Below are 12,634 nucleotides of genomic sequence, written 5' to 3'. Positions count from 1 at the left end.
TCGTCTCTGTACAGTTTGTTACATTCATTATTTGACTGTCTATGTGTCTTGTAGTTATTTAATTGCTATTTTAACTGCACTGTTAGTGTACAGTTCTATTATTATGCTATTGTATTTTTGTTTTCTTATCTTATTTATCCATGTCATCTGTCAGTTACACAATACAATACAGCTGTATTTATAAAGCACTTTAAAACCTCCAGACCAAAGTGCTGTACAGTCAAATAAACTCACACACCATAAAACAAGTACAAGCTGCTCTTGTTATTGATGAAACTGATCTATTAGACACTGCTGTCTATCAAACTGATTGTTTGTATTACTTCATGAATGTATTTAACAGACTGTACGTGGTTTGTCATGCTTTGCTTTCTGTTATTTTGTTCAAGTATGTCTGTAAGACGTTGCTTTTGTCGGGACCCCCTTGAAAACCAGAGGGGGTTTATCCTAATAAATACATTTCTATAATAAAAGCAACAATCTACAAGATGTCAAAATGTTATCTTGCTCCTCTGTGCTCTTACCTTGGGAAGAGGCTTCAGGAAGGCTCCCAGTGAGAGCATGGTCACCATGACAACCAGCATCACACACAGACTGGCAAACTGAGAGAGGAGAGACGCAGGAGCAGAGGTTAGCAGCTGTGATGGTCTTATAGTGCATGCTTTCTGTCAGGAAATACACACAATACCTGACCTCAAGTTCAGTTTATTCACAAACAGTTAGAGTTCAAATACAATAAGACAAAATGCTGAAATGGAATTTAAAATCTATGTAAAAATAAACATTTACAACCAAGAAAACACCTTAAAGTAACCTGAGATATAATTTACCTTAACTATATGTCGACAAATATGTGGAAAGCACAATTTAGTACTTTGATTACAAAGTAGAGGTTCAAGGTTCAAGGTTCTTTATTGTCAATCTGACATAGCTACAGAGTAATTATGTAGTTGAAAATATTATGTCACAGGCTTCTCCAACAATGCAACATAATAACATAATAACAATAAGAGCAAGAGCAATACAAAAAGAAAAATAGTTATAATAAAGTGATGATGTGGAATAGTGCAGTACGAGTCTATATACAAGTTATTGGAATGATATATATATATTAGGTATTAGATACATAATACTGAGTAGCAGATGAATGTTTTGAAGTTGTTTCAACAGTTCAATTGTTTAACAGTCTCACTGCCCGCGGGAAGAAACTGTCTCCGAATCTTCTTGTCCTTGCCAGGATGCTGCGGTAACGTCTGCCAGACGGCAACAGAAAGAACAGTTTGTGGCTGGGGTGATGGGGGTCTTTGATAATCCGTAGTGATTTCTTCCTGAGCCGCTGGGAGTAAAGGTCCTCCATGGAGTAGAGTAACTAGTTTCGAAGTCACCAGACTTTAACATACAGTATTTTAGTAGCTCTTAGCATAGAAAGACATTTTCACATACAGTAGTTATGAATCTAATTCCATACACTCTGTTGACCAAACAAAGGTGTGTATATTTAACTCAACAGTCATTTGTATCGCTTGAAAAGATGCATTATTCTGCATGCAAGAAGAATAATAAGTTGGAAAAGGGTCACAGAGTCTGTCATTCACCATATATACATTGTACATATATGTATTTATTATAATGAATCACCTGTGATGTTCCCCCTGCACTGTCCACAGCCAGCGTCACAGAGAGAGCGCAGCAGATCACATGGATCTTAAAGAAGGAGCCCAGGAAGTTACTGCAGCCCAGAGCCAGCATCTCCTGCTCAGCAACACGCAAGATGTGTTCACAAATATTAAAATAAACACACATATGGAACTTGTAGCTTTGGGGTTCAGAGAGATAGATGGCTTTTAATCGAATTGTTTTTATTATAAAAAAAAAAAATTCATTATCATTTTATTATATTTTTGTATTCTTATTTTAAATAGTTTTTTATTCTTATTTTTTTATTTGTATTTTATTCTTATTTTTTTATTTGTATTTTATTCTTATTTTACCATTTTGTTATTCTTATTTTAAATTGTTTTTTATTCTTATTTTAAATGATTGTTTTATTCTTATTTTACTATTTTAAATTATTTTTTATTATTGTTTTAAAAAAAAAATGGTATTCTTATTTTGTATTCTTATTTTGTATTCTTATTTGATTCAGACCTATGTTTATTGATTTCTCTTCGGTTTTAAGTGTGTTTATCGATCACGTGATCATTGATTAGTTATTTATTACCTGGCAATGGGGAGTTTTGGGGGACGGGTAATTTTTTGTTTGTGAGGCACTTCTTTTGAGTGCAACATTAATAAAGTTTGATTTCATTTAATGAGTAGTAGTTATCCCACCTGGTTGGGGTCCACGTCATATCCGTGCTTTGCAGCCAGAGTGCGTCCCATGGCGAGATTAATGACGTACCCGACCACAGCGAGAGAGAAGGCCGTGCCCAGCATCTCCTCCCACTGACCCACTTTAGGGAGGATGGGGGCTGGGAACCTGCAAAACAAAGAAACATCTGCAGTAAATATGAGTTAAATAAGAACAAATTCAATATCAGAGAAAAAATATATATTTCTGAAGAAAAAAACTAATTCTGAGAAAAAGTCAAAATATTAGAAAAAAGTCCAAAATATGAATTCTGAGAAAAAAAGTCAATATATAAGAAAATAAATCTATTTTGGAAAAAAATCGAATTCTCATTTAAAAAAATCGAAATCTGAGAAAAAAGTAATAATCTAAAAACAAAAGTCAAAATATCCGAAAAAACCCAGAATCTGCAGTGAATATGAGCTGCACAAGTCATTTAATAGAAGATGCATCCATTGATTCTTTAATTTAAGTTTGATGATGTATGCTTTACCCCAGAGGGATTTCTCCCACTACATCCATGTGATATTTCTCAGGAAGATGCAGAGGGCCGGAGATCGCCGTGGCAACGACCACCTGCAACAGGAACATGGATCAGAAATCCTTAGTTTGTCACACCAAAGTGTTACAAGCAAGAAAGGGTGCAGGTACATTCAGTAGACTAGCAGATTACATATCTTTGGCAAGCACACAATCAAATAAGTAACTATCCCTCTTACACAAACTTTAAACTACTTTTTCTAGCTTCACAATGTAGAAGTATATTAGGCGCTTTCACACCGGAGTACTTTTACCCGTACTTTTCCCGTTTAGTTAGTTTAGATAGTGCCTGTAATGTTGAGTTCACACCAAAAAGAGAACTTAGTTCCGAGAACTTTTACCCCCTTTTTAGTCCCTGCTAGAGAGGTGGTACTTTCCTGGGGAGAAAAAAGTACCAATTTCGGATTGGCTGGGCGAATTGCAAAGCACGCCCCGTAAAACTCTGAAACGTTTTGTGAAGCCGCCATTGTATTTGCTTGCATTAGCATTATTAGCATTAGCATTAGCCCCACGCACCAACGGAGAGAGAATAATTTATGGCAACACAAAAAAAAACATGGGAGTGGTGGAGTGATGAGGAGGTGTCGGCGTTCTGGCGATTTACTCGGAAGGCTTCAGTAGAAGCTGCTGGGAGTCCCAGTACTTGGTGTGAAAGCGGCTATTGATTTTTTTGCCTTTGTTCTCAGATGAAGATTTTTTTTGAAAAAAAGTCAAAATATGTGAAAAAAGTCTGAATTCTCAGAAAAATTTCAAAATCTGAAAAAAAAACTGGAAAATAAATCTAAATCTTAGAAGAGTAAAAAATCTTAGAAAAAATTAAGACGAGAAAAAAGTAATAAATATGAGAAAAAAAGGCCGAAATCTGAGAAAAAATCAAAATATGAGAAAAAAAGTCAGAAATCTGAATTCTCAGAAAAAAAGTCAATATCTGAGAAAATAAATCTATTTCCTAAAGGGTTAGGAATCTAATACTGAGAAAAAAGTAATTATCTGAAAAAAAAGTCTAAATCTGAGAAAGAATCTGAATTCGAGAAAAATGTCAAAATATGAAAAGAATATGTGAACAAATATCCAAATCTTAGAAAAGTCAAAAATATGAGAAGAAATTAGAAAAAAGTAAGAAATATGAGAAAAAGTCAGAAATATGAGAAATAGTCAGAAACTCAAGACCTGAGAATAATAGTCAATATGTGATTAAAGATCAAAATCTGAAAAAAATATTCAAAAGCTGAGAAAATAGTTCAAATCTGAGAATAAAGTAAAAATCCAAAAAAAGGAAAATCCTGAGACAAAGTCAGAATCCTAAAAAAAAATCTGAATCCTGAAAAGTTAGAATTCTGATACAAAAAATTAAAAAAAATTGAGAAAAAGTGAAATCCAAAATACTCACTGTTACGTTCCCTCCTGGACTAGGGGTAGCAAAAATATAAAATAACCGGGTGAGAGAAAAGAGGAGAGGAAACTGATTGCTGAAGCCACAAGGTGATGTTTAATAATCAAAAGAAAAAGAGGGCTCACTAGGGCCAATTTGCAAAACAAACTTAAGGTAACTCAGAACAACTTTCTCATAAAAGAAAGTGACTAACTTAAAACAATACACAAGGATACGCTGGAGCACTTCTCCTAACAGTTAACAAAAACACAGGCCTCACACAGAGACAGAGGCCGTTTCTCAATGTCGAGTATACCTGCTGCAGAGCCACTATTTCTAGTATACTACGTCATTGAGTGGCACCGAATGCTGGGCATTTAACATGCATTTAAACAGTCCTTCGGCGCCACTCGATGACGTAGTATACTTGAAATAGTGGCTCTGCAGCAGGTATACTCGACATTGAGAAACGGCCAGAGACAGAGACACCATGCTGCACACATGCAGCCAGAGGAGAAGGAGAGAGAGCGACTGCAGCCTTCCTCAGGTCCTTTATGGAGGCCCTGATTGGGGATTGGGAGCACCTGGAGGAGAGGCTGCACCTGGAGGGAGACAATCAGGGGGAGAGGGAGAGAGACACACACACACACACACACAAACACCAGCACCCACTACGGCACGTAACACCCCCCTCCATAAAAACAAACAAGTGTTTGGCCACAGTTACCAAAACACACACATTACACAAACATACTATTGAATGCTTGGAAGCTGCCACCTGCTGCTTCCAAGCCACACACTCAATGCCACTAAATGACCAGGGTCAAGACAAGAGAAACACAATCTCTTAGTGTTGGGACCTGGGAGAGAAACAGAATGAGCACGTGCGACACGCCTGTTACGAGCTCTACAGTGAGGATAATTACTCTGAGGATACACTTTACCTCCGGCTATATCATTACCCATTATAGGCGTGTTCACACCGCAGTACTTTTCCCACTTTAGTTCCGATATAGTTCCGAAATGTCGCGTTCACACCAAAAAAATCCGGAACTAAAATTAGTTAATGAGAACCTTTTTACCCCCTTTTCCGTCCCTGCTAGAGAGCAGGGACTTTCGTGGGAGAAAAAGGTTCCTATTTCTGATTGGCTGGGCGGAATGCAAACCACGCCCCGTAAAACTCCCAAAACGTTTTGTGAAGCCGCCATTTTATTATCGTCGCATTAGCATTATTAGCATTAGCATTAGCCCAGCACACAAACGCAGAAAGACTAACTTATGGCAACACAAAAGAAAACATGGGAGCGGTGGAGATGAGGAGGTGTCGGCGTTCTGGCGATTTACTCGGGGACTTCAGGCCGGGGACTCCGGGTGGCAGTATACGCCGTGAAGTTGTTTGCGGCCTGCCAGTAAACCCAAAGCAGAAGAAGAAGAAGTGACGTCAGCGGCTTCATTTGCCTAATCCTCCCCCAGGAACTTATTCCGGTGTGAACGCGATCTGTAATTAGTTCACTTAGAACTAAAGAGTTCTCATGAACTAAGTTCTGATGAACCTTTGTGGGAAAAGTACTGCGGTGTGAAAGCGCCTTATGACATTCCACACCGTCAGGAAATTTGGGGAGCACAGCAACTGGAAAGAAACCAGTAGCCAGTTTAGACTGGACATGGATATTGTGAAGAGGTGCGGGCACAAAACCCATTTCAATGGCAGGGCACTGGCAAGGATGAATGACTGTGAGCCACCACTGTCTCGCAACACCGTGACCTGCCGCTGGTCCTCCACCTTTCCTGACAGAGAGACAAAGGCAGTAGAGATGAACGGTTTCAAACACTCATCAGGCCCTTTGTTAACAGTGGCCCACTAGGACACACTGTGTTAATCAAACCCACCCCTTTTGGGTGCTTGCTATCTGCTGCCTGCTTTCGCTTCCAAGCTGCACAGTCTGCTATCAAATGACCACGGTCATGACAAAAAAAACAAGACTTTTCTAGCTTGGGATCTGACACTGGAAAACTGGCACAGGGGACGTATGTGTCAGGAGCTCTATAGGCGTGTTCACACCAAGTACTTTTCCCACAGTAGTTCCTGAGAACTTTAGTTCATGAGAGTTCTTTTAGTTCTGATGAACTAAAGCAGATCGCGTTCACACCAAAATGAGTTCCTGGGGGTGGATTAGGCAAATGAGCCGCTGACGTCACTTCTTCTTCTTCTGCTTTGGTTTTCCTGGCAGGCTGCAAACAACTTCACGGCGAGTACAGTAGGTGGCGGTATGCACCTTAAAGTTGCAATTCGCTAAAAAACCGAGAGAAGAAGAAAAAAAACTTCCGCTTCCGCTGGATGCTTCTGTTTACCTTCCGACCTCAGACACGGTATGGAGTTGACGTTTTGGTGGTCGTGTTATACAGCTTCGTAACTGAGTTATTTGAGCCAATAACTCAGCCACAAATACAAATACAGATCGACCATTCAAATGCAATAGAAATGCTGAGTCGGAGGCGAAGGCGGTTAAGAAGCCTTAACAAAAGGATTGGACGACGAAAGCACACGCTATGGACATGTTTCGCCGTTGGACAGCCGAGGATGATGGCCGTTATCACGCCCAAAGAACAGCAATGGTACGTTCATTAAATCACATTAATACTATCTAATGTAGGATTTATGGAGTTATGTAGGGCTAATTTGTGTCTTTGTATGTGTTCCAGATATGCGAATACTACGGAACTCTGGGTGAACAATAGAACGTCGGCCTGGTGGGAGATGGTGCCAACATGTGCAGTGGATCAAAGATTTCCGAATGTCCAAGGGCTCTTTTCAACTCCTCTGTATTCGCCTGGAAGCAACGTTGTGGAGAGGCATCTGAACAGCATGGAAATTGTAAATTGACAATAAAGCTGATATTTTGTACAGTGCATTTGGTTCTCTTTTATTTACCAGTCAACAGACACAATTACAATAGTGCAGACACACCTTAGTGCAAAGATTAAATGTCAGTATCTAAACAGTACTCATACTGTAGTGTATGTGTAGAGTATATTATGTTAAATGTGTGTTAAAGACAATGGGATGAGGTTGAAAGCTCTTTAAAAACTTTTGTATACATACATGTTAACATACATGTTAAGCATGCACACCTGAAGAACTACGTTACACACACACAGGTTAGTCAGTGTACCGCTGCACTGCTGCTGGTTTAAACAAAGACAGTCATGATGCTAGTGCCGTGCATGTAGGTTCTCTTTTATTTATCAGCAGCAGATCAATAAGTGTCAGTAGTATCAAAACAATATAATAACAGTGGCAATATATATATATACCAGACCACTGCACCACACGCCTCCCAACAAGTCATTGTACAGTTTATCAACGACAAGTTTTTCTTAATGTTTGTATTGAAGGCCTGTTGGATTTAATCAGCTCTCTTAGCACTGCCAGAAGCCCAGCCTGAAAGGTATTTTGTTGCTCCACCTCGATTCCTGGGCCTTGTGTGAATGCAGCAGCCGTTCGTCGTGCATCTCCTTGGCACGCAGGTCCTCATTCTCCTTGCTGACCATGGCACGGCGGTCCATCGCCATGATGGTGTCAAGGAAGCTGTCATCGCGTGCCCACTTTCCTAAGGTGAAATATGCAAGATACAAGATCAGTTTAATCGCAACAACGAGGCAAAATGTTGATTAATAGTTCAGTTTACTCTGAGATAGAAGATCAAACCGTTGTCATGTAATCCTTTTATTTATACATCACATATACTGAGGTAGCTGGGCCAATCAAGCTTGGACTGAAATATCAAAATTACATCTCTCTTTGATATTGACTACAATTATTGCTACAATGCATCAATTCATTATCAAGCAAATGACTTGTACATGAACTCTAAGCAGCGGTGATGCAATACATATTTCGATTTACTTTTACTTATTAATAGTTATATCACCTTCTTCTTCTTTCAAGGCCAGAGTAGTTACAGTGTAAGTGGATTGACATCTAACATAACATGGCTGAGTACAATTATAACAATCAATAAAAAAAAGGAAAAATAAATAGAATTTCAATTACATTTCTACTTAAATGTGCAAAAATATTAGAACATCAGTCTTTGTGGCATGCAGGTAATCAACTGTTTAAGCTTTTACCATTAACATGTAGAATGAATGTTGCAAATTACTTGAAATTATAGCAACTAATGTATTGTTAGAGGTAGCATTATGTCCAGCTAGCATGCTAATTGCTAACGTTATATTATCGTTTTATCCCGGAGGGGAAAACTAGTTTCTAATCCTGAGAGAAACACCTCGCCTGAAACACACGATTAGTGCCATGAGTTAGTGAAGCAAATTACAGAACATTGCACACTTATTCACAAGTCAAAACGTGTTCATAGCGGGCATGGCTGAGAATAGCTAGCTAGCTAGATGTTGATAGCCAGCTTGGACCTAACGTTAGCAAGTTCTAGCATGGCTAGCTCGATCTACTGAGCAAATAAAAGTACATCTAAGACCAGTATTGTGCAGATTAAAACAGTGCAGTGCATGTATTTTATTTTACCTTGGTAGTCGTCCCGACATGACTTTGCCAGGTCTGCTAACTTTGCAGAGCTACAGAAACTGCATTCAGTAGAAGCTTCTGAATGCGGCGCTTCGCGTCCTCCGAGTAAATCGCCAGAAGCGCAGACACATCCTCATCACTCCACCGCTCCAATTGATTTATTTAGTGTTGCTATAATAACTTCTTTCACAAAAGGAATCTCTTCGTGTGTGCTGCGAAGCGAGGAAATACAATGGCCGCTTACAACAAAAAATTCAGAGTCAAACGGGCGTGATTTGCATTCCGCACAGCCAATCAGACGTACGAACTACTTTCTCCCACGACAGTCCCTGCTAGAGAGCAGGGACTGAAAAGCGGTTCGGACGAACTCAATTGAGCTACTTTAGTTCCTGGGGCTTTTTGGTGTGAACGCAAATATATCGTAGTTCTGATGAACTATTGTGGGAAAAGTACTCCAAAGTACTCCGGTGTGAACGCACCTTATGATTAGAATCTCGATGAGGTGGATCACGCTGAGAAAAAACGCTTTTATGTATCAGTGCAAATTCATCTGCCAGAGTGGCAGCCTGCTGAAGGGTAGTTACTTTTTGCTCATTCAAATAAACTACTGTACGCTCAGGTACACAGTTTTTAAGTCTTGCACTGTAAAAGTATGGCCCACACATCTTCTGGCCAGCGCAGAGCAACAGCAATGCGCTCAAATGCACCAAAGTAGGTCTCCACTTCTGACTCACGAAAAACAGGGACTAAAGAAATGCGTCTACTCACGTCGAAGGAGGCAGCAGGACCAGACTGTGTAACAGCAGAGTCACCCACCACAGCTGCTTGGAGCTCTAACTGACGCATCCGGACAGCAGTGTCTGCCTCCAACTTCCTGATCTCCAGCTCCCTCCTGAGCTGAAAATCCCTATCACGCTCCTCCTTCTCCCACTGGAGACGAGCCACACGCACCTTTATTCTGGCATCTAATTTAGAGCCTGTAGGAGAGGACTGGGCCGATAACGGGTCAAACTGAGGCATGGTGAAAGGTGTTGCCTGTGCACTAGCGCTCTGAACACCAGGAGTAACACCAACGTGGCCTTCACTAGGAGATACTGCTGCCCCGGCCACCGTGCCAGGAGATTCCACTGAATCAGGCAGACTCAAAACCCCCTGTTCAACTAGCCCATTTAGCAAAGTAGCCTTGAGATCACTTTTAGCGAGAGCAGTGGAGACAAAGATATTATAGTGGTCAGCAATTAACCGCAAGTCAACCTTCCTACAGCAGGCTAGCTGATACACAGTAGGATTGGCCACAAACTGCTCCAAAACAAAAGCCATACTCGACAACGGCCAAATGTGTGTGGGCTGTGGCTCAGCCGGAAAGCAGTTGACTCTCCACCGCTGCGTCCCTGGTTCAACGACTCGTCAATACGTCTTATTTTTTGTTTATAAAAGCTACAGCTAAATGAGATAATATAGTTAATAAATGTATTCTTTGATAGGGTTTAGCCTTTCTCAGGCTACAACATGGTGAAGCTTACGAATATTATTAAGGAATACAAATCCCTCTTTGCAATGTTTACCAGCCTCCTTTTCAATCACAATCATTCAACTGGAATAAATACAATATTGTTAACATGAAAATATGATTTTATGTTCGTTGTTAATAGTTATTATAAGGCTTTACTCATTGGGAACTCGGTATGAGATACAGCACACTGTTGAGATGTCAAATCTGCCTGTTTTATACACTTTGACCAGCAGGGGGGTTCAGATGAAGCCCATGATGAAGCCTCATGAGATGAACCCTTTTGCGAACCAATTGGCTGGAAAGCTTCAAAGCTTCAAAGCTTCATCTCGCCATCACTAGTAACTCAGAACAACTTTCTCGTAAAAAGAAAGTGACTAACTTAAAACAATACACAAGGATACACTGGAGCACTTCTCCTAACAGTTAACAAAAACACAGGCCTCACACAGAGACAGAGACACCATGCTGCACACATGCAGCCAGAGGAGAAGGAGAGAGAGACCAGCCTTCCTCAGGTCCTTTAAGGAGGCCCTGATTGGGGATTGGGAGCACCTGAGGGAGAGGCTGCACCTGGAGGGAGACAATCAGGGGGAGAGGGAGAGAGACACACACACACACACACACACACACACAAACACCAGCACCCACTACGGCACGTAACACTCACAATAATGATCTCCATGGGGAAGGGGAAGGGCAGTTTGTGGCGGTATCGAGCGTTCAGCTCCTTCACCACTATCAGCACGACGCTGCTGACCAACGCAAACACCAACGAGGCCACATTAGTTTCAGGAAGACCCCGGAAGATATCCACCAGAGTCTGCATCAAAGAATATATATATATTGGAATATTGATATATACGAGTTGCAAACAGATGAATGTTATGGATGTTCTTTCAAAAGTTCAGGTGTTTAACAGTCTTTAGAATGAAAAGCCAGTGCAAAGAGGTGATTTGCAAGAGTCACTTACATAAATAGCGGCCAGCGGACCACTGTAGGGCGGCACTTTGATGCCGAAGATGTATTTGAGAACAGAGATGAGGATCTGAAGGCCTGCAGCCGTCATGAAGCCTCGGATGAACGACTCGGACAGATAAATGGCGACAAACCCAAACTGCATGAAGCCCAGGCCGATCTGCACAGAGAAGGAATTATTAATGTGGCATTTTTTTATTAAAACCTCACGTTTCTTTCTAACTTTGCATTTAAATCACCTTTATAATTGATTCGCACAGAAAAATGTTTATTGAGCTGTTGTTTTTACTCTTTTTATTTATTTTCCCCGTTGAACCTCGACGCACTTCTCTGTTAGTAATCAGCTATGTTCAAATGAAATACCTACCTGTAACAATCAAGATAACCCGTTGTTAAATATGTGTGGACATTCTTAAATAATGGCGATGCTAATCTTGTTAGCTTGTCAATGGCATATTTAATGTTAAGTTTATGCTAATCGTTAGTCAGCTGTATGTAATGCATGGAAATCTCATGTTTGTGTTTATGTGTTGTTTACAGCGATTAATGCTTCAGTGTTTTTTAATGTGACAACGAAAGGCAAACAAATCACACCATTAATGTGTGTTTTGTTTCTGTATGAGCAGCATGAAATGAAAACACAAGTACCTTTAAAAGTGCACTTAATTACAGCACTTGAGAAGCAGATGTTCCTTTCTTACAATCGACCATTGCAATTTAGTATCGCTACCTTTACTAGAGTAAAGGAAGCAGCAGTAGCTCAGTCTGTAGGGGCGAAGGAACTGAAGGGTTGCTGGTTCGAGTGCCAGACCAGACCAAACAAATATAAAGTGTGGACTGCAAGCTTGAGCCTCTTCGCTCCATAATAAAATACAAGTGTTTGTGTGTGTTTAGTTCGTATGCATGTGTATTTGTGCTGTGTGTATACAATAACAGAGTGGAAGTCTGAATGTCCCCATGGTCATTTACAAAGGGTCTTCTTATCTTGTACCTCACATTTCTTTATTTCCCTTCTGTCAGAGGTGGAAAGTAGTGGAGTACAAATACTTTGTTAATGTACTTAAGTACATTTTTCTGGTATCAGTCCTCTACGACTTTTTACTTTGACTTCTTACATTTTGAACTCAAATACCTGTACTTTCTACTTCTTACATGTTGAACCCAAATACCTGTACTTTCTACTTCTTACATGTTGAACACAAATACCTGTACTTTCTACTTCTTACATGTTGAACACAAATACCTGTACTTTCTACTTCTTACATGTTGAACACAAATACCTGTACTTTCTACTTCTTACATGTTGAACACAAATACCTGTACTTTCTACTTCTTACATGT

General features: G+C 40.1%; 1 protein-coding gene across 1 annotated transcript in view; it reads right to left on the bottom strand.

Moving 5' to 3' along the window:
* Positions 1-12,634, bottom strand: part of LOC117484379 (solute carrier family 26 member 9-like) — a 35,664-nt gene that overhangs the window by 16,840 nt on the left and 6,190 nt on the right. The window contains exons 5-10 of the mRNA XM_034132835.1: positions 11,289-11,453; positions 10,986-11,138; positions 2,844-2,926; positions 2,332-2,479; positions 1,639-1,752; positions 525-602 (exon numbers count right to left, since the gene is read on the bottom strand). Of these exons, the coding sequence (XP_033988726.1) occupies positions 525-602; positions 1,639-1,752; positions 2,332-2,479; positions 2,844-2,926; positions 10,986-11,138; positions 11,289-11,453 (741 nt within the window). The remainder of the gene's footprint in view (positions 1-524; positions 603-1,638; positions 1,753-2,331; positions 2,480-2,843; positions 2,927-10,985; positions 11,139-11,288; positions 11,454-12,634) is intronic.

The sequence above is a fragment of the Trematomus bernacchii genome, unplaced genomic scaffold (genome assembly GCF_902827165.1).
Source record: "Trematomus bernacchii unplaced genomic scaffold, fTreBer1.1, whole genome shotgun sequence".
Lineage (NCBI taxonomy): Eukaryota > Metazoa > Chordata > Actinopteri > Perciformes > Nototheniidae > Trematomus > Trematomus bernacchii.
This window is presented reverse-complemented; position numbering and strand designations above follow the sequence as displayed.